This window comes from Chrysemys picta, chromosome 2 (assembly GCF_011386835.1).
Source record: "Chrysemys picta bellii isolate R12L10 chromosome 2, ASM1138683v2, whole genome shotgun sequence".
NCBI lineage: Eukaryota > Metazoa > Chordata > Testudines > Emydidae > Chrysemys > Chrysemys picta.
In genome coordinates this window covers 120,309,386-120,331,213 of record NC_088792.1, presented here as the reverse complement: position 1 = coordinate 120,331,213, position 21,828 = coordinate 120,309,386, and the positions used below count along the sequence as shown (strand labels likewise).

Here is a 21,828-nt window from a genome sequence, read left to right as displayed (position 1 = left end):
TCATCTTCTCCCATGAATAACACCCAGTGAACTGCAGCAAACAGAATTGAATTCAGGATTCCAAATTGCAGCTGTGAAACTGACAAGTCTTGTGAGTTTTACTCCACTGCTGGGAGTATTTGGGAAACTGTCACTGTGCCTCAGTGGGTCACAGCTGAGAATACCAGATTCAGGACAAACTGCTGAGAAATGGGGCAGACCCACCCCAAAACTGGTAGTTATTCTTCCATAAGCTATACCAAGCCGGTAACAAAAGTAAACGTCTGTCTCGCCACGCAGGTTAACAAGAAATCAGAAATGCAGTCTCCTTAGGTATCCCAGCCCTTGTTTCACCATGCATCCACTAGACTTTATGGTGAGTGGTTATTTAAAACCAATTTCATCCAAAAAAGGGTTTTTCTAATCCCAAGAAATAGCCACATAGGCAGGTCAATAAATAACTCAGATCTTACCCAATAATCATGCTGTTGCCAATCCTTTAAGTATCTAATATCTATAGGTTTATTTATAAGAGGAAAGAAAGAGGAGAGAGTTCAAATGGTCGAGGAAAACAAATACAATAACTTTGCAATGAGTAAAAAGAACAGGAGTACTTGTGGCACCTTAGAGACTAAGAAATTTATTTCAGCATAAGCTTTCGTGGGTTACAGCTCACTTCTTGAGATGCATCTGAAGAAGTGAGCTGTAGCTCACGAAAGCTTATGCTGAAATAAATTTGTTAGTCTCTAAGGTGCCACATGTACTCCTGTTCTTTTTGCGGATACAGACTAACACGGCTGCTACTTTGAAACTTTGCAATGAGTGTATGTATCAGACTTGAAGCAGTGATGGAATAAACTGCTGGCTTGTAAAGTCTCTGGTAACTTCCAAAAGACTGGAAGGTTCTCAGTCCATTGATTGGAATGCTCCTTTTATTGTAAGTTCACAGATCAAAGCATGAAAGAGGCAAAATGGAGATGCTTCCAGGATCTTTTATATCTTCACCCATGTGGAGGGGATGCTCTCAGTCTTAGTTTGTGGAAAATTACAGGCACAAGATGGAGTCCAGGGTCATATGAGTTAGTCACATGCCCTTGCATAAATTGATGACTCATAGGAGCAGCCATTACCTGTACTCTGGCTAAAGTGTCCACAGGAAGGCTCACTGGGCAGGGACAAGCTGCTTCTATGGCCTATTGTGTTCTTTAATTGGTCCATCAACTTGAATAGCTCATTCAGAATGTGCTGGCCAGACTGGCTGTAAATTACCTTGTGGGTGTTACCCCAGGAGCAAATACATTTGAAATACCAGTACATAAATCAATATTCATAACTTTAGATACAGAGATGATACTTACATACAAACAGGATAATCATATTTGATTGTGACTTTTCCATTGGTACCTTACATGACATAATTTGTAAAGTATTTGTTGCAGTTGTCTAACATTGGCAATATTAATGAGCTAAACGGTCATGTTTCAATCATATAGTGTCACAGAAACCTCCGGGCAGCAGCAGAGGCACTGGATTAGTGCTTCGATACCAAGATGTTAAGCTTCTTAAAAATATCTTAGGCAAACTGCCTATGTGCTCAGGAAGATGTCACTGGATAGTTTACATTTGGAATGTTATTTTTGCAACTGTAAAGGCTAGGAACATTTTTAAATGTATTATAGTAGCACCCAAAGATCTCAGTTGGGACTGGATAATGCACACAAGCAGAAAAGAGACAATTCCTGCCCTGAAGGGATGCTTTTCTGCAGAAATTGATGGCCTAAGCACTTGGCATGGAAAATTTCCAATTTATCATTGATGAGTAGTTTTTTAGCTGTACTGTTAAGATGTGTCTACACTAGGGATGTAAATAATGTTTTTAAAAAGTAAACGTTTAAACTATTAAAATGTTACTGGTTAAACGTTTAACTGTTAGGCTTCGCTGCTGCCCCTGCGCGCCCAGGGTCCCAGCTGCCGGCCTCTGGGACCCAAGACGGGAGGTGCCAGGGGCCAGGACCCATGGTGGGGGGGCTGGGATCCTGGGAGCGGGGTGGGAGCTGAGTCCCGCAGCAGAGTTTAAATGTTAACCAGAATACCTTACCAATAAGACTGATGCTTATCGGTTAACATTTTTCATCCCTAGTCTACACTACAAGCACTACAGTGGCACAGCTGCAGTGTCTCAGCTACACTGCTGTAGTGTAGACACTTAAGCGTGGTCTACACTGGGGGGTGGGGGAGGTCGATCTAAGTTACGCAACTTCAGCTACGTGACTAACGTATCTGAAGTCGATGTACTTAGACCTACTCACCGCGGTGTCTTCACTGCTGTGAGTCAACTGCTGCCGCTCCCCCGTCGACTCTGCCTGCCTCTCATGGCGGTGGAGTACAGGGTGAACGGGAGAGCGCTCGGGGTCAATTTATCGTGTCTGTGAATTTTGCACACCTCCAAGTGACATGGCTTGGCTGGTCTAAGTTTTAGGTGTAAACCAGACCTAAGACATATCTAGGAGCTAATGGAAGTGATAGTGGTGATTTGGTAGTTGGCACTCTTCCCTCTGAGTTAATATTGAGCCAATTCCTTAGAATGGTGCTATGAAGCATTCTGTTTTTTGAAGTGCCATGTTTTTGGATGAAACCTAAAATTAAAGTCCTGGTCACTAGTGTGTTTAAGAGCAGGGATAGAATGTATGTATCCTGGCCAATCTCCCTCTTTAGTAGTAATTATATTTTGCCCATGTAAATTAGTCCCTACAGTTTCAATTGCATAAAAAAGTTTTTCACTTCCATTCTCTGAGCTGTTGCAGAGTGCTGTTGGAGCAGAAGTGTTTCACCTCAGAGATGGCTGCATTTCAGTAGCGAGCAAAGTGATCTCTAGTGTTTCGGTATATCACTTCAAATTTGTAAATGATCTTGGTGATGTCATGCTCTGTAAAATGGACATTGTTAATGAAGAAAGACTCCTCCTGGCTCAGTGTTGGATATATGTGAACTAGAAGACCCGTGAGGTGGAACTGGAAAGAGGGGGATTGGTGGCTATCTTCAGAAAAGTGAAGTAGAAATAATAAAAAATAGATTTTAAGATTATATTAAAATATATATATATATTACTCTCATTTATGTTTGCATTTTAGGAATTTTTATTTCCTTAATTTTGATTACATAATTTTTTTCATTTACAATTTACAAAACACTGTAAAAAGTTTTTCCAAATATTGGAACCATTTCATAATTGTAATAAAACAATTATGAAGGTGTGCTTTGCTTGGATAACTCCATTTTGGGGTTTGGAAGATGAAGGGCTGTTGCTACTATCTTATGCTTTGGTAGGGTTGTGGCTTTAGTCATGTGTGCACACACAGTTTTGTCTTCTTGCTTTAATATCTTTATAGTAATATTTTAAATTCAGATGAGTTTAATTTTTGTTTTTGCCCTTGCTAAATTGCATAAACATTAGGATTGCCCTACTTTCTCCCTCCTACAAAAAAGGTGACCTCTTAATCATGACTACAGCATATAGTACCACTATTGTACTGAACATTTGAGCTATATTTCTAGTTCCGTAACAATGTGTGTGTATATATACTGTCTCCTCTTTTATATTTATTCTATACTTTTAAAGAACTATGGTGTTATTGTATGGCTGCTTAAAAGAAACTATGGGATGATTGGTATTGTTGACTGTGGATACGTTGATCATTATTGACTCCCCTTTCTGATGATAGGCTTCTGTACTTAAAGCTCTGATTATGTTTAATTGTTTACACTAATACCGCCCCCCAATTTTAGAATGTATATGTTCTGTGTCTACAGTGTCTGTGTCAGAAGTCCATAGTCAGCACAATTTGTTTTTTATGTATAAAGTAAAGTTATTAATGAGCAATCATTCAAAGTTCTAGATAAAAAATAATTTAGAAATGGATATAGGGATAACATTTCTATATTAAAAATATATGTATGTAAATGAATTAGTACTTTAAGTATTTTTGGTTAGCCAAATAGTAGTTCTAGTTTTGAGGTTTCTTTTTACTTTCAATTAATTTATTTCCTGGATTGTTTAAGAATTTTCAGAGACTTGTAAATAATGAAAAATCATCTGTTGAAGTCGTATCTGAAAGGTTGCAAATTTCTATAACTTCTTTTCTTCATTTGCAATTTATGGTTTTGTTTTATTTTTTCATTTCAGTACAGAGATGATGGGAAATTCCGAACTGGCCCCAGAGGTGGATGTAAATTCTCTAAATCCTTTAATTTCACAAAATGTGATAGACCAGCTTCTTAGCAAGTACATGTCGACACTTACTGTAAGTAACAGTAAACTTCTGGATTCCTTCAAATAAAAATAAGATACCTTGTGTTTGTACCTAAATTCTTAAAATGCTGTTTCATCAGAGGAAAAACTTGTGACTTTTTCTTAAACTTTAATTGGGTGTAATGAACTTCATATACATGAGAATTTGGCTTTGAACAGTTATTCAAATGATTTCATAGCTACATTTCAATAAAACACAAAGGATTATTTATGCTTTATAAAAGTTATTAGTCATGAGAAGTGGCCACTGTGGTGTTTTGTAATTTAGCGACTCCTAAATTCACATAAATGGTTAGATTACATATAGAGGGCTGTCAGTTAATTGCAGTTAATACATGCAATTAACACAAAACAAATTACCGTATATGCTCATTCATAAGCCAAATTTTTTTAGTAAAAAAAGGGAAGCACCAGAGACGGGGGTCGGCTTATGAACGGGTATAGAGAGGGAGAGGTGGGACCCAGCCCCTCCCCCCAACAGAGGGAGCAAGGAGAGGCAGCACAGCCAGAAGGGAAGAGGCGGGACCAGAGTCTCTCTGCTTCTGGCCACATTGCTCTCCCCCCAGCCTCTGAAGCAGCTGCAGCCTGCGCGTGCTGCTTGGCCCCGCCCCCCAGAGCAGGCTGTGGCCGTGCCACCGGAGCACGCTGCAGCCGTGCCGCCCAGCCCAGCCCGCTGGAACATGCTGCGGCTGAGCCGTCGGAGCAGGCTGCAGCCACACTGCCCAGCCTGCTGGAGCAACTCAGCCACGTCAGAGACGTCCTCCCCTGGCCCTCCCTAGGTGGGAAGGGATGGGATGGGGAGAGTGTGGAGGGGTGGTCACAGGGGTTACTCCCCTGACTCCCAGTTGCTGTCCCGGCCTGTCAGGGTAAGCAGCTGGCGCGCCGGGACATTTTATGTACTTAGGTTCACCTCTGTGCCTGTGGACGCTCGAGGTAAACAAACCATCTCAGCCCACCAGCGGCTTATCCTGATGGCCCGGGAGCCAAAGTTTGGTGACCCCTGAATTATAGGGTCAGTTTATGAACGGGTTATAAAATTTTTCCATTTTTACTTATGCATCTTGGGGGGGGGGGGGTCAGCTTATAAACGAACCGGCTTATGATCGAGTATATTTGGGTAACTAGATTTTAAAAAATAGCTGCAATTAGTCGCCATTTTAATCACACTGTTAAGCAATAATAGAATACCAACTTAAATTGGTATTCTAAATATTTTTGGATGTTTTTCTTCATTTTCAAATACATTGATTTCAATTACAAGACAGAATACAAAGTGTAAAGTGCTCACTTTATTATTTTTTTATTACAAATATTTGCATTGTAGAAAAAGATGAACAAAAGAAATAGTTTTCAGAGTAGCAGCTGTGTTAGTCTGTATCTGCAAAAAGAACAGGAGTACTTGTGGCATCTTAGAGACTAACAAATTTATTTGAGCATAAGCTTTCGTGGGCTACAGCCCACTTCTTCAGATGCATAGAATGGAACATATATGGAGGAGGTGTGTATATATATACACATACAGAGCATGAAAAGGTGGGAGTTGTCTACCAACTCTGAGAGGCCAATTAAGTAAGAGGAAAAAAAACCTCCCACCTTTTCATGCTCTCTGTATGTGTGTGTGTGTATATATATATATATATATATATATATAATCTCCTCAATATATGTTCCATTCTATGCATCCGAGGAAGTGGACTGTGGCCCACGAAAGCTTATGTGCGATTAAAACAGCAATTAATCATGACTATTTTTAATCTATCGATTAATTGTGATTATTTTTTTAATCGTTTGACAGCCCTAATTATATACACTTATAGACCACTAAATTCTGGTACTGTAACTATATCAAAACTTGGCGCACAGTCTTTTCAGCCATGGGCTCTTTCTTCACAAACACCCTGATCTTCTTGCATGTCTGTCAGCTTGACTCTTGTATGTAGTGTAGTTGTAGCCATGTTGCTCTCAGGATATTAGAAAGACAAGGTGGGTGAGGTAATCTTTTATTGGGCCAGGAAATTGGGCCAGGAAAAGATATACCTCATCCACTTTGTGTCTCAGCATGACTCTTGAGCAGACATGATAGAAAAAGGCTTTTAATGAGCAGATGGTTTCCATGATACCTCAGGACTATCTAAGGTCTACCTATTTTACTGATCCACCTTCCCAATCTGGGAATTTTTGGAGTGTGGCACGAAGCTAGGAAACGTTTTGCCTTCTTTCAGGATGGGCATGTTAACAGCCAAAATATCTGCCTTGGGTCCAAGTGGCTGCCACTTGAAAAATATTTAGGTGTAGAACAGGTTAAAAAAAAAGTTTGTGGGGAATTTTGAAAGTTTTTCATAGGATTAAAAATGGGCCAATTTTCCATTTTTGATGAAAGTTTGAGATTTTTATTGAAATTGTGTTTGAATTAGTAATTGAAGGCTTTTCTTTACAAAAACATACACCTTCAGTAAATGAAAATGTCCTGTAATTGTTTTGAACATGATTTTGACAAATTTCAATTTTAAAAAGTTTCATTTTTTTTGTGAAAAACTTCAAAGAAGTTGACTGATCTTTGCAAAAGCTTCATTTTGGGGAAAAAAGGCCATTTTTGTCAAAATAAATTTTGGGGTGTGAAATTTTGATCACCCCTATTTAGGTGATAGTCATTTCATCTGAGTACATTCAGTGTATGAGTGCATTGAGTCAGCCTGCTCTTCTACACAGGGAAAAGTTCAGAGCTTTATGATTTCCTATCTGCTGCTAGGAGTTATAACTACTGACCTGGAGAAACTTAATTACTGGGTAAAAATTTACCCAAATCATCCAATTGCATCTATTTCACCATAATCTCATTGGTGAGGCTTTGCATCCTGAATGCCCTCTCTATCCTTTAGCACCCCATAGTTCATGTTTACTATGAAGTGGCTGCAGGTCATGCTAATACATTTTTGTTTAATGCTTTGCATTGATAGGAACCCCAGGCCTAGTTCTATGGGGTTGATTTTTTTTTCTTAGTTCAACATGCATCAAAATAATTTGGGACAGGACAAAACAATTTAGAGCAGAAAGTAAAAGACATTATCATTTGCCCTTTGAAAAACATAAGCAATATTTAGGTAGACCGCAAAGACAGTCCTTGCTAAATGCTAATTTTGAACACCGTCTCCTCTTCCAGTAATGTCCATGGGATCTTTAATGGCCACAAGCAATCAGAACCGTGGTTTTACATCTCATCCAAAAGCCAGCTGTTCTTAACATCATTCTTTGGAATTCATTCCGTATTTACTCAAATGGAAGAGTGACATTGATTGTTTTCTGCAGCATTTGAGTTTTCTTTAGAACTTAGGAATTGCTATATTGGGTCAGACCGATGGTCCATCTAGTTCAATATCTTGTTTTTGACAGTGGCCAGTGCCAGATGCTCCAGAGGAACATGAAAGTAGTCTTAGGCAGATGTGGGATAGTCTGTCTCCACATTAAGTCTCTTCCTAATCCTTCAGCTAGAAATTGGTTTAAGAGCTGAAGCATGAGGTTTAATGTTTCTTCCAAAACTTGTTAAGTGTTAGCTCTTATATATAATGTTCTATTTCTTATTGAATTTTGGAGATCTCCCATCCAAATACTGGCCAAACTTGATTTAGTTTAGTTGGAATCTTGTGAGATTGTAGTCTGAAGTGGTATTGACCTTTTTTGTAAATAATCAGTGTGAATCTCAATTTTGTATATGGCACCTCAATACTGCAGTGATGGTTGTAACAGTAGCCATGAGAGTGAGTGAAAACTGATTTTCCTTATTGGTTAAAATACCTTTAATTATGAAAAGGGATATTTGTCTGAAGGCCATAGTGGGGTTTTTCCTATTTTGATTCCAAGTAATTTTGTCTTTGCTTTTTCCTGTTTCTTTTTAATCTAATTTTTTAAATTGCAGTCCAACATCATTGGTTGGCTACGAAAAGCACTGGAGACAGATAAAAAAGACTGGATAAAAGAAACTGAGCCAGAAGCAGATCAAGATGGGTACTATCAGACTACACTCGCAGCTATTGTATTTCAGGTATGAGTTAATTTTAAAAAAAATTCTGAAAAAAAAAATAGAAAAATGGGACAGGTGGAAAAACAAGAAAACTGGGAAGCTCTTGAAATGCAGATTCTTTGTATCAATATAGATTGAATTGGTTTCATTTTCTCGTTATGAGATGCTTACCTAGAAGAGTGGCAGCCTCTTGAGCTGGAAGAGTAACGTTAAGAATATTTGTAACACTTTCATGGTTCTCTCATAAAATATGTAAGAATATCCAGAAACATCAGTGAATCGTTCATGATTTTCTTTTTTTCTGCCGTACTGATAGTATTTTGCATACGACCTACCTCCTTTTCTGTACAACATCATTATAGGAAGGGAAGGAATGTTTAAAAACTGACTGAAGCTTCGTTTCTTACCCATAGACAATACTGAGTAGGAACATCCACCTTTCCTACTTTTGCCTTGAATTTTTGTTAAATTGGAATCTATGAAACACCTAAGGAATGTTATGTAAGGGTAAGAATGAAATGGAATGTTGAAGAGATTGTGCCCGGGTTCACCCAGGCACATTCTTGCATTCTACAAGCTTAAAGGTGACCTAAAAAAGGGGTAAATAGGTTTGTGGCTTTTCTGTACGTGTGTGTGTGTGTGTGTGTGTGTTTGTATTCCTTTTTTTAAAGGTCAGGACATGTCTTCCTCTTCTCCCCTTTGCCCCTCCAAAAAAAAAAAAAGTTTTGTTTTGTTTTTTTTTCCACTGCTTGTTTGGTTTTTTGTTGTTTTTTTTACATTAGAAAGTCAGATTTTGTCAATTGTGGAAGAGTATGACTGACTGGCAATCTAGTAGGTTCATGACATCAGTGATATGAAGGATGTGAAACCTGAATGAAAAGGGAAATTATTCTTATTCAGACAGTTTAAAACTGTTCATTTGGGCATTTTTTTGTTGACATTTTTATGCTAACACCTGTTTAACTAAGAGCCTGTTTATATTAGAGAAATTTGCACTGAAGTAACTACTCATATATCTACTTCTGTTTAAACTCCTAATGTGGATTCTCTACACTGATGCAAAACCAGGGCCGGCTCCAGGCACCAGCTTAACAAGCAGGTGCTTGGGGCAGCCAAGGGAGAGGGGCGGCACCTGCGGCAATTCGGGGGCGGCAGGTCCCTCACTCCCTCTAGGAGCGAAGGACTGGCCGCTGAACTGCCACCACCGATCGCGGCTTTTTTTTTTTTCCAATTGCCGCCGCTGATCGCGATCACGGCTATTTTTTTTTTTTGCTTGGGGCGACAGAAATGCTGGAGCCAGCCCTGTGCAAAACTACCCATGTAACTTACTTCAGGAAGCTACTGGAGTAATCATTCTGGTACAGTGCATCGGTATTAGAGGTTTACATTAGGATAGATAGCTACAGTAATGCAAATTTCCTAATTTAGATCAGCCCTAAAACACTTGGGAGAAAAGCTCTCTCTGTGAAGGATCCAAAAACTTCACCATTTAAATGCTACTTCAGTTAAGAGCTCCCACCCATCCACATGTGAATCATGAAAGAAGTCCTTCAGCAAAAATAGGGAAGACAGGTCTTGACATTCCTGATACTTCTAAGATTAAAAAAGTAGAACAACCTCCCTTTTTTGTGTGTGGGGGAGCCTTTCAAACATTCTTTATAAATCATAAAAAGTAAAGTCACAAAACCATTTTTTTAATTTTGCAGGTTACCTTTAAAAGTAGTTGGCAAATATCTTAAGTGAACAGATGAGTTTCTTTTCCCAGTCTCTCACATGTTCCCCACCTTGTCTCCATGACCTCATCCACACTAAGATTTTCATCAAATTCATCCACACTTGTACTAGCACCAGTTCTGGTTATGGGTTCTGAACAAGGCTAGATGACAAATAGTTAAAATGCTGGTGACTGATCTACACTAGCACAACAATCATTGACCACATCAGTGGAGTAGCTTCACTACTAATGCAACAATGAAAGACTTTCAGAAACTTGCCAGCATAAAGGTAGCTTGCATATCATCTCAAGTTCTCATTTATTTCCCTTCTTTTTTTCATCTGTATGTCTTCTCCCATTCCCTTCCCATTCATCCCCCACAATTTTTAGAGCACCTTCATCTTGTGCCCAATTGTGAGCATTCTTCTGATGCCAAGTTATCTCTTGCATATGTAGGAATAGGTAGAAATGCTGCAGGAGCTGACTTAAAGACGTTGGTCCACCATGAAGAGCAAATCAGCATTGATTTGGAGATGGGGGGGAATCCAGAGTGATGCTTCCTTACATGAAAAATATCTGACTGCCTCTCAGTACCATTTTAAAAAAATCGGACATTTGTGGATGCCTAGCAAGAAGTTACCTATTAAATTCGTGGCAGTTGCTATTCTGTGGATTAGCAGGAGAGAGTGTATGGATTTAATTTAAAAAAATGCAGGGGATCTCGCACCAGTTTAAATATCCAAATAGCATTTTGTAGAGAATCCTGCCATGTTTGAGTCGCTATTCCAGCTATTGGTCTATCTTTATAACTAAGCTATTTCTCATTTTAGATGTTTGAGCAGAATCTTCAGGTAGCTGCTCAGATAAGTGAAGATTTGAAAACGAAGGTACTGCTTCTCTGTCTTCAACAAATGAATTCATTCCTGACAAGGTAAAAAAAAAAGGGGGGTGGGGGATACTCTGAAGTCTCTTAGTCCTCCCTGTCTCGCTGTCCCATACTCCTACCTTTGCTTCCTTGTACATGCTTCCCTATTGCCTGATCCCTGTCCTCTCCCAGATATGCCACCTGGTCCTTTTTCCACTGAACATGGTACCTTGCTGCCTTTTTTCCTTCTCTGCTCCCCCTGGAAATTTTGTTCTGTTGGTGACTGGCAGCTCCAGTCCCACTGGTGGTCAAGTTCTTGAGATCAGCTCCTGACTCTCTATCTTCCGCAGTAAAGCAATAGTTCCAAATAGAGGCAGCTAGGCAGGCACATCCTTCTTGCACTCAGCTGATTTTTAAAGTCTTGCAATGGAAATACTAGGGACCTGTAGAATCAGGTGGAAACAAAGAGGAGATTGAATACTGTGTGACCAATCAGCTTTCCACAAAACACGTTTGTAAATGTTCTTCAGGCTGTCAGTGGGCATTTGGCTTAGAATTGTGTAGCTTTTCATCTATTTAATAGCTCTTTGGGTTTGCTACAGGTACAAAGAAGAAGCCCAATTATATAAAGAGGAGCACCTAAAAAATCGTCAGCATCCTCAGTGCTATGTTCAATATATGATTGCCGTAATCAACAACTGTCAGACCTTTAAGTAAGTTTCCACGTTTATACAGTATTGTAAAAAAATAATCAATATTTATTTATTTATTTATCTCAATTTATAATGCATATAAGAAACCTAAACTGAGGGCTCCTCTTGGCGAATGTCCTTCCAGCTGTTCCTTCTTTTTTATACCAAGGGGACTTCAGCTCAAGTGTCTCAACTGACTGCTGAGGGAACAAGGCAGGTCCCAAGCCATTTAAGGTGACACTGAAATTGGCCACTGAGCAAAAGCAGCTCAGGCTAATCAAGCTGTCACCACTTAAAATAAAACCACCAGTTAAGACTTTGCAGAGCTTTGGAAGAAAAATAACTTTTTTTTTTTGCCTCTGAGTCATGGCATGAGAATTTAAAGAAATCTTTATCCATTTGCTTTAGCCCACGGCTTCTGCCTTACACTTGATATGTCATAACTCATCTGTAAACCACTGTGGCCTGTGTAGGCAAAGCTGGAGAAATGGGTGTGTAGAGACCACTGTAACGACTGAGGATACTTTTTTTATTATAAAATCTTACCAAATGCTTAATAGGTTGATCTGGAAGAGGACCAATATAATCCCTCATGATTTTTTGGTAGTACTGTGGATTCATTACATTTTGAAGACAATCAAATCATATCCCTTGTTCTGACAGGATAGGGGTGCCCCAATCTCAAAATGTAGAAGATAATGGTCATGAGGAGGGCCTAATTTCCAACTTTCTAACCTCCAGTTTTGGCCCAAATATTATATCAAAAGTGTGATCAACTATGTGAATGGAGCCCGTAACCATCTGTAATGGGCCTATGGTGGTCAGTGCCATGAAAACCTGAGATGATTCTAAGAATTCTTCATGGATTTTTTCAGTCCCTGCTTCTTCCAAATTGCTATAGTGAAGAATTGTATTAGATCTCACAGGGATTTTGAAGTACAAGAGGGAAGTTACAACTTAACTCCAGCCTGGGACTTGCGTCAACGATTAAAGTTGAATACCCTTTATTCAGTTCAGTTTTGGGGTAGGAGACCTTCAACTTTTCAGAGTGGATGCAAAAAGAATTATGTTCCCTCCCTATCAATCCCCCTTTTGTTCATGCTGTACTAAATACCAGCCCAGTACCAACTGTTCCCAAATGAGTCCAGCTATAATGAGATTTCAGTAATATACACAGAAGAGGAGCCCTCCTCCTTAATTAAATCATGAAGAGTTGACATTTTAACCACCAATCTTGCATTTAACAGCATACATCTAAGACTGGAATCTCTTCTGACATCCCAGCTTCTTGAGACCTGACTGTAGGCCAAAATAATACAAAAGAGATTGAATATCTAAACATTGGTGCCAATACTATGTTTTTTCTTCCCTGGTATCTCACCTGCCCATTACTTCAGAGATTGAGGGACTCAAACCCTCAAAAGTAGTCACACATGCTTAGCAGCACCCTAAGGTAGTAATTAAAGCGACGTAGCCGGGTGCTGGAATAAAGACCTACAGGGCAGGCTACAAAGGCCATTCATCCTCCCAAACCAGCACCACCCAATGTGTCATTCATGCATACACATGCCCTCACAAACACAATTTAATAACAATTAATAACAGTGCATACTAGTACATACATGTCAGACTGGATGCTGAAAAATGTTCTTGTTTATCGCAGAGAATCTATAATCAGTTTGAAAAGGAAATATTTGAAAAATGAAATGGAAGAGGGAATGTCAAGCAGCCATGCAAACATGGATGTAATTTTAGACACCATTGCCAAGGAAGGATGCTCTAGCCTGCTAGATGAAGTCTTCATGGATTTAGAGGTTGGAACTTATTTTTCCTCCAAAAAGAGCCTTTTTTATTATGAAATTCAGGAATAAGGACGTTAATTAAGAAGCTATCTTGGCTGCTAGTTAGGTGGGTTTTGTATTGCATAATAGCAATATGTCAATAAACTTGCTAATGCAGGGTAATATATGTAGTATGTTGTGAAAAAATAGACTTGTGTACAGTTCACACAAATGATTTGAGCAGGCAGTGTGTGTCTAGCATATATAAGTATATTGTGCTGACGTAACATTTGAGTATCCAAAGTTGTAGGGAAAACAAAGGCTAATATATTGCATTATTTGGGAAATAACTTAAGATCACGTAATGAGAGTGTATCGAGCACGTGTTGAAGGGGGAAGAGTTAAGGTTGTGCCTACAACCTTAACTGTGGCATTTCCTAACTTTTTGGTTCTGAAACATGCAACTTTAACATGGTTTCTTGTATGGCATTTCCCTTGGAATGTGGGTTTGTTTTTTAAAGAAAAAGGTGGGGAAGAATAAAAAGGAGTCGACTCCTCTAGGGCTTAGTAGCTCTGTTGCTTTGCAACAAACTAGCAGTAGCACTTTTGAATTCCATATTCTGTAAATGACTACAAGCCGTATCCATGCACCATGGAAAGTTCACAGAAAACTTTTTTTTTATGAATCTTAGGAGCTGCTCAGCTCCAGTTACTTATTTATCATGAGGTATATGGGAATTAGGAACAAAATCTTCCCACTCTAGTGATTTTCCTTAGAATTCCCCAGATATGCCCCTTGCCTCGACTTCTTAACTCCCTGTGTGAACACTCACATTGTTCATATAAGATATAAAATACAATATTTTATAAAGAATTATTCTTAGAGAGGGAAATGAGGAATTAAGACTTAAGAGGCAAATAAAGTAAGTGGGTAGAGGTAGTGGGGAGAGAATCAGACATTTAGGCCACCAGTTTTGGTGTGGACTTGTGGAGTTCTGAGGGCAGTAGCCAATCAGAGGAGGAATTTATAGTAGCCAATCATAGCTCATTCGGGAGAGGACAGATAATATTTCAGTATAAGAACAATTACAACTGTTACATAAGTACCTTTTATCTTGGGCTAATAAACATTTTGGTCTTTTCACTTCTGAGTTTATTTAGTCAGGATATAATTGTTACCTTATCCATAGTAAACACCCTTAAACTGTCAATGAATTAACACAAAGCAAATACTAGAGTCAATAGTTGGCTGCTTACTTTAGTTTTTGTATGCTAATATTGCAATCCTATCCTTTTTTACTACCAGTCTGACCTATTTGCATATGTAGTTACTTATTTCATATGAAAGACTTACAAATGGTCTACATTTGTGGAATCAACTTTACTTGTTGTTCTGAACTTCATTTTAAGATCTGTTGGAAATGAGGGGATAGGCACCCTTCAGAAATTTTTCTGATTAATTTTCGTTGTTTTTTCAGCCACATCTCAATGAGCTGATGACAAAGAAGTGGCTGACTGGATCTAATGCTGTGGACACAATCTGTGTCACTGTAGAGGATTATTTCAATGATTTTGCAAAAATAAAAAAACCCTATAAAAAGGTATTTTACCTAACATAATTCTTAGGTAATATGCTCTGAGTATCAAGTCGGATTAATTCGTTGAACATTTTATTAATGTATGTAATTCAGAAAAAATAAATTGTCCATTAGTAAAAACAAACCTATCACAAAAAAATCCTAATTTTTTCACGTCTCCTTTGTTCACTCAGATTCCTATTAACTCTTCCTAAGGAAGATTGGGACTAATGGATTGAGCCCATAAAGTTCACAGGAGTTTAGTATAGCACTATTTCCTCACGACTGTTTATATAGAGATTTTGGTCTCGACACTAACGCTGTACTTCTGCAATACATTCTTGGAATTGCATGTTCTGTAAATTCCAGAACCAATATAAAGCAATCAGCCTACTTGAGGCCATAAACCTCATGCTAAAAGTAGAATTGTTAGAGGCATAATGTCCCAACTCAGTTCCTTTGTTTTCTGTCTGCCAATGGATCTTTGAACTGTCGCTGTACAGTAGATCAAACCTACTTTTTATCTTTTACTTTTTAATATATTGTGCTTGAGCATTTCCCTTTAATCGGTTTAATTTTAATTCAGTTTTGTGTAGTTAAAATAATTTTTACAAGGTTTTCCTCCCTGCTTTCTAAATTATCAACATAAAATGGCTGAAGCTGACATGGACATCAGGGTTTAGGAAAATTCACTGAACATAAAATCTGATGCTTTCTCTAATCATTTGGAATGATTGGAATAAGGACCCTCTCCCAAATTACATGTAGCCTATGCCTCCCTTACTTTTCAGGCTCAAGAGACCAGTAGAGACTGGTCAGATTCCTTCTGATAAAGGACTTTTAGTCCTAGTTAAGACAATTTTGGCATCTTCACCTTCCATATTTACAGGTTTGGAGGTCTAACACTTAGTCATAGTACCACTTCTTAAATTTAAAAAAAAATTCACAAGAAAAAGACCAGTCATTCCTGGAATTAGTCCTAACCCATGGATCAGCTTGCCTTACAAGGATACTTCTGTCACCCTGAAGCAAAAATGTCTTGCACAGAGAAGAGCTCTGTCTACTTCAGAGCTTGGCACTGGCTTTTCAACACACAGTCTATACCACCATCTCATTTTAAGGGATTTGGGCCAACACAGCTTTTGGCAACCAGCAGACCCTTACTTTCATCTGCTCCCTCAGCATCACCATCTGCCTTTTCATCATTGAAGATGCAGTGTAGTCTACCTCCTTGTCACCAATAGCCTGGAGGACACTGAGTTTATCCGTGTGTTGGAACTTTTCGTAAACATTTAGGAGTCTGTATCAAGCTCCCCTTAAGTCTTCCACAGACATCATTTATCTATACCATTTCTTGGGAGTTTCTGAGCTCCTAAACAGTCCAGATCCATCACCAGAAACAATCTTATCTCTACTGCCTCAACCTTACCAGTATCTGTCCCTTCCTTCAGCATAGAGGATCTGATTCTTATCTCTGCTACTCCGGTGTAAATTTAGAGTAACTCTGTGCAACTCAGTAGCATTACTTTGGATTTACATCTGTGTGTCTGAAACCAGATTTTGACCCAAAGACTCTGCAGCTGTTCATAAGGTTCCCCACCAGCAAAAGCAGCTTTTTGAAACTTATAAGAACCTTTCACTGCTGCTGCAGGCACTTGTCAGGGAAAGCTACCTTTGGGCCAGTTGTGAGTGCAGAAGTGCATTTTTAAAGCCTGATTATAACTCTCCAGAAGTGACAGGTAATTTTTTTAATTAACTGGTACAACTCTAATATTTCTCTTCCTCAGAAAATGACTGTTGAGGCCCATCGTAGAGTGGTTGTGGAGTACATCAAGGCTATCATGTTAAAACGTATATCTTTCAAGAATGGAGAAGAAAGAAAAGAAGGTGCAGAAAGAATGATCAAAGAAGCAGACCAGTTCAGGTTTCTGTTTAAAAAATTAGCAGCTGTAAGTATTTATACCCTCCAATTGTGCCATTAACCTGACAGTTAATAAAGGATCAGATATGTAAATTTGACTGTTCCTAAAGATGTATAGACATTTAATTCTGGGGTAAAACATCATATGCAAGGTGTTCAAACTTGTTGATTGGTCTGAAGAGACTTTTCTATTTTCTGTTTAAAGTTTTCTGGGGCATTATTGCATCCTTTCTGGAATTCTGAGTATGAATTTAGGCTGTAATGTTGGACTCCTGAATTCAGTTGTGCAGAAGTTTAATATACAAGATGGCTGCAGTATTATGTGGTGTTGGACCAATTTCTATTGGTGAAAAATAAAACCTTTCAAGCTTACACAGAGCTCTTCTTCTGGTCTGGGAAAGGTACTCCGTGTCAGCTAAATACAAGGTGGGACAGGTGAGTTAACACATGATGCAAGAGACCATTCAAGGTGAAGTAGGCAGTTAATACCTGTACAGTCATAGGACAAAGAAGGGTTAGTGGGTTACAGGTTATTGTAATGATCCATAAATCAGTGTCTTTATTAAGTCCCTAATTTTTGGTATCCAGCAGTTATGAATTTCAGATCCCAAACTCATCTTTTGAAGGTTTTTGTGCAGGATTCCTTTGAGGACAAGGACTGAGAGGTCAGATATGGAGTGATTGTTTTGTGAAAAGTGTTCACCAATGGGTGATAGGATGTTTCTGTCATTAATCACTTTTCTGTACGAGTACATTTGAGAGCCTCGTGATTATCTGGTTTCACTCACGTAGTTGTAATTAGGGCACTTAGTGGATTTATGGCTCATTACAACAACGTGTAGCCCACTAACCCGACTTTGTCCTGTGATGGGCAGTTAACACCTTGAATGGTCTCTTGCAACATGTTAACTCCTTATCTGTTCCACATTGTATTTAGCTGTGACTCTCTGAGGCCAGGTCTACACTACAGACCTATATCAATATAACAACGTCCCTCGGCAGTGTGAAAAATCCACATCCTGAGTGATGTAGTTATACTGACCTAACCACCTGAGGAAGACAGCGCTATGTTGACAGGAGAGTTTCTCCCATCAATGTAGCTACCACCTCTCAGGGAGGTGGATTAATTACACTGACAGGAGAAGCTCTCCCATTGGCATAGTAGCATCTTCACTAAAGTGCTATGGCTGCGCTGCTGTAGCACTGTACATAAAGACAAACCCTGAATATCTTTCCCAGACCCAAAGAAGGGCTCTGTGTAAGCTCAAAAGCTTCTCTTTCACCAATAGAAGTTGGTCCAATAAAAGATATTCTCTGACCCACCTTGTCTCTCTAATATCCTGGGACTGACACGGCTTAAACAACACTGCAAACAGAAGCTTGACACGCAATTTCAGACACTTTGCATGTCAGTGCTGCAAGATGTATTCAACTATGGAATAATCTTTGAATGCAAGTGGTAAAAGACTTAGGACATTTTAAAACAATACTGGACCAAATATTAGAAAGTGTACTGTAGGAATCAATCCTGCATCAACATAGAGGTGAACTAGATGACCTCTAATAGGCTCTAACTTCTGTAATACACATGGGAGTGACCCTGAACAATTATTTTGAGAAGTATCCTGCTGACGACTGAGCTTTGGAAGATGAGAATCCAAGATGCCTAAATAGCAAACAGAGTAAAAATTAGCTAATTAAAAAAAATGCGGTTCTTGTCAGAGATGAGCCTGGAGGAAGGGGATGTTCTATCCAACAGAATTGTATTACATTGTAACTTCAGAGTTACAAACACCTCAGGATTGGATGTTGTTCGTAACTGAAATGTTCACAACTCTGAACAAAACGTTATGGTTGGTCTTTTAAAAGTTTACAACTGAACATTGACGTAATACAGCTTTGAAACTTTACTATGCAAAAGAAAAATGCAGCTTTCCCTTTTTTTTAGTAGTTTGCGTATAACTGCATTATATTTGCTTTTTTTTTTTTGTCTCCGCTGCTCTGCCTGATTGCATAATTCCAGTCCAAATGAGGGGTGTGGTTGACAGGTCAATTTGTAACTGTGGTGTTCATAAGTCTGAGGTTCTACTGTACTTGAAACTGGAGGCCATTCTCTTCAGAGCCATGAATCACTAATATGTGGTGGTGGTCTGACCTAAAGCAGACAAAAAAGTGTTAATTCCTGAATATAAGGGGAAAAGAAAAGAGAACATTGGTGTATGAAAGAGTATCCAGCTGAAACTAAATAAATGTTTAGACACTTGGATAACCACGTGCTGGACATGGTACAGATTAGATTAGGCAAATAATATTGATCAAGAAAAACTAAAGTAGCTTGGTCCAGATATGTTGGGCAAATTGGAGACCGAGAATGAGGAAGATATCATCTGTGGTAATTTAAGTGGCCTTTTTTCCTTCCAATTTTACTAACAATTTGTCTTAAATTTCAGCTGAAGTTTTGAAAATAAACAATGCAGTTCGTGTCTGTAACAAAATACTGAGAGTAAAGGTTAAAGAATTTTGTTGCTTATGTTTTTTGTTGTTCAATTTATAGGGATCTGGAGAGCACACTGAAGGGCTTTGTGACATCATTGTAGCCATTGCAGAAGTTATTAAGCTGACTGATCCTTCATTGCTTTATCTGGAAGTCTCAACTTTAGTTAGTAAATACCCAGACATCAGGTAATACCATTCATACTGTGTCTTAGCTTTGAGTTTTAACAGTATTGATTCTTTTAAGGTTAGTTCTAGGCTAGAGTAGTACTGTGTAGGCTATGTATATCCTTATATTGTTTTTTCTATTGTATGGTTTAATCACCTTCTTGTGAGATCCATATAATAAAATGTAATATTTTAACACACGTATGTTAGAGTGGTGTGGGTGGATATGTACTCTGGCATATCAAAGGAAATATTTTGGGAATATAGAACAAATTTATATTACACAGTACTCATCTCATAGTTTCAAAGTGGGAGGAGAGAATTCTTTACAAAGAGACTGAGAAGTTGACCTGTGAGCACAATTTTTGAATGTCTGGAAGCCTGGCTAAGCTGCAAAGGTACTGTGGCACTAAGTCAAAAGAGGGTGGCTAGAAAATTTGTGATCTAACACATTTTGTCAAGTGCTTAATTACTTGTACAAATGTTTGTACTGACATTGCGGGTTTGTACCTTTGTTTGGCAGGGATGACCACATTACAGCTTTGCTGACAGTAAGAGGAGATGCCAGCAGGGACATGAAACAGACCATCATTGAAACTCTGGACCAAGGTTCAAGCCAACCAAATCCTAACTATGTGCCAATTTTTAAAGAAATTACAGTTCCTACACTAAGTGTGCCAAAACTTCTTAAATAACTGATAAACTTGAGTTCATGTGTCATTTTTGGTATGGGATCAACATATTTGAAATGTTCAAAGGCAAATTTGGCAATGCCACTTTAAAGGACACTTAATATGATGCTGTTACTTATTGGGTATGAGTTTTTAAAAACTTTTGGTGCGAACAGTTGCAATGAAGATCCTGGAAACAACCAGCTGTAGAAGTCACTAGCATGGCTGCTTGAAGAATGAAACTTTCTGATGGCCAGAGTGCTGTGTACTGACCACTTACACATTACAGCCATAGGCACCATCAGCAAATATATTTTCTCACAATTACTTAACCTCCTACTTTATGTATGTATTTACTCTGATGTAAAATTGTGTCAGAAAAGAGTTATGAAATTCACAAATGTTTAATAAAATGACTGAAATTTCTAGTATATAATTTGGTTCTAGGGTGAATAAATGAAAGAATTTGATACTTAAGGTACAATAATAATTTTTCATCCATTTGATTTTAACTGTGTGTATTAAGCACTGCCAAATGCCAATTAAATAAAAATGTTACCGCTTAAACACTGTATTCTTTGCACCTGTATAGATTCACTTTCTAATAACTGTCTCGTAACTGTGAAGGTTTAAGTAGAGCAATTTACATCATTGTTTTGTTTTATTATAATCTAGTAGAGAATCACCCTTGGTAGCTTCTGTAGGTCAAATTTATTGCACACACCAGGAACTCATTGCATATTTCCCCCCGCCCCCCACAATGATCTGTGTACCATTCTCCAATTCCCTGTATTTCAGGAATTCCCTCAACTTCCCCCCCCCCTTTCTGGATCCCTATTTCCCCCATGGCTGAGACTCTGTGTGCTCCTCCATTTCTCCCTCCACCACATGCCAGGGTCCTCCAATCTCCCCCCCCCCCCCTTCCGGGATTGTGTGCCTCCTATTCTTTCTTCCTCTCATACCTCTGTTGCCTATTCTCTCCTTCCCCTCCTCCCCCACCCTTCTTTGTCTGGGAGAAGAATAATTCAAGGTGTCAATATGTTAAACTTTATAGGGAACTTGAGCACAGATGGTGTATTGTTGTGCCGAAAGATGGCAATTGGTGCCATCAACCAGTTGTCTGATCTTTTGATAGTTGCACAGGTGCTATAATTTTCCACAAAACTTGAATTGTTCTGACCAGTGATGTCCTGAAATTTTGGAATTAATTGGATGCAGTATTCAGAGTGAATCATGTTACATACAGGTATTGCAAAGCCAGCACAAGCTCCACCAATTAACTTAATATAGTATGTAAGATGGTAATATTTACTCCTGGGGGAAATCTGCGCTACGGTGCACGTGCATAATTAATGTGCCCTGCAGATTTCTAATTTTTTGTGCAGAAAAAAGCTTCTGCTGAAATGTTGCTCATGGCCAGTGAGGGGGGAGAGCTGCCTTCTTTGCAGCGCTTGTCAGGCCAGGTCAGGAGACTGGGGATATGGGGAGACAGGCAGCAAGGGGCTGCTGGGGGATCAGATAGGTTCATAAGGGCTAGTGGGGGAGGAACGACTGGGGCAGGGAGGGGCTGAATGGGAGTGGAGGCACAGGGCCACAGGGGAGGGTGAGGACAGGAGTGGCTGGGAGGGGGCACAAAGACA

General features: G+C 39.0%; 1 protein-coding gene across 4 annotated transcripts in view; it reads left to right on the top strand.

The window, feature by feature from the left end:
* EXOC3 (exocyst complex component 3) overlaps positions 1–20,755 on the top strand; it is a 37,589-nt gene extending 16,834 nt beyond the window's left edge. For all 4 annotated transcript variants that reach the window (XM_005296537.4, XM_065584117.1, XM_065584116.1 and 1 more), the window contains exons 5-13: positions 4,163–4,280; positions 8,202–8,327; positions 10,851–10,951; positions 11,488–11,598; positions 13,241–13,391; positions 14,837–14,959; positions 16,723–16,884; positions 19,411–19,538; positions 20,041–20,755. In XM_005296537.4, coding sequence (XP_005296594.1) covers positions 4,163–4,280; positions 8,202–8,327; positions 10,851–10,951; positions 11,488–11,598; positions 13,241–13,391; positions 14,837–14,959; positions 16,723–16,884; positions 19,411–19,538; positions 20,041–20,212 — 1,192 coding nt within the window. In that variant the 3' untranslated portion in view covers positions 20,213–20,755. The remainder of the gene's footprint in view (positions 1–4,162; positions 4,281–8,201; positions 8,328–10,850; positions 10,952–11,487; positions 11,599–13,240; positions 13,392–14,836; positions 14,960–16,722; positions 16,885–19,410; positions 19,539–20,040) is intronic.
* Positions 20,756–21,828: the final 1,073 nt, after the last annotated feature.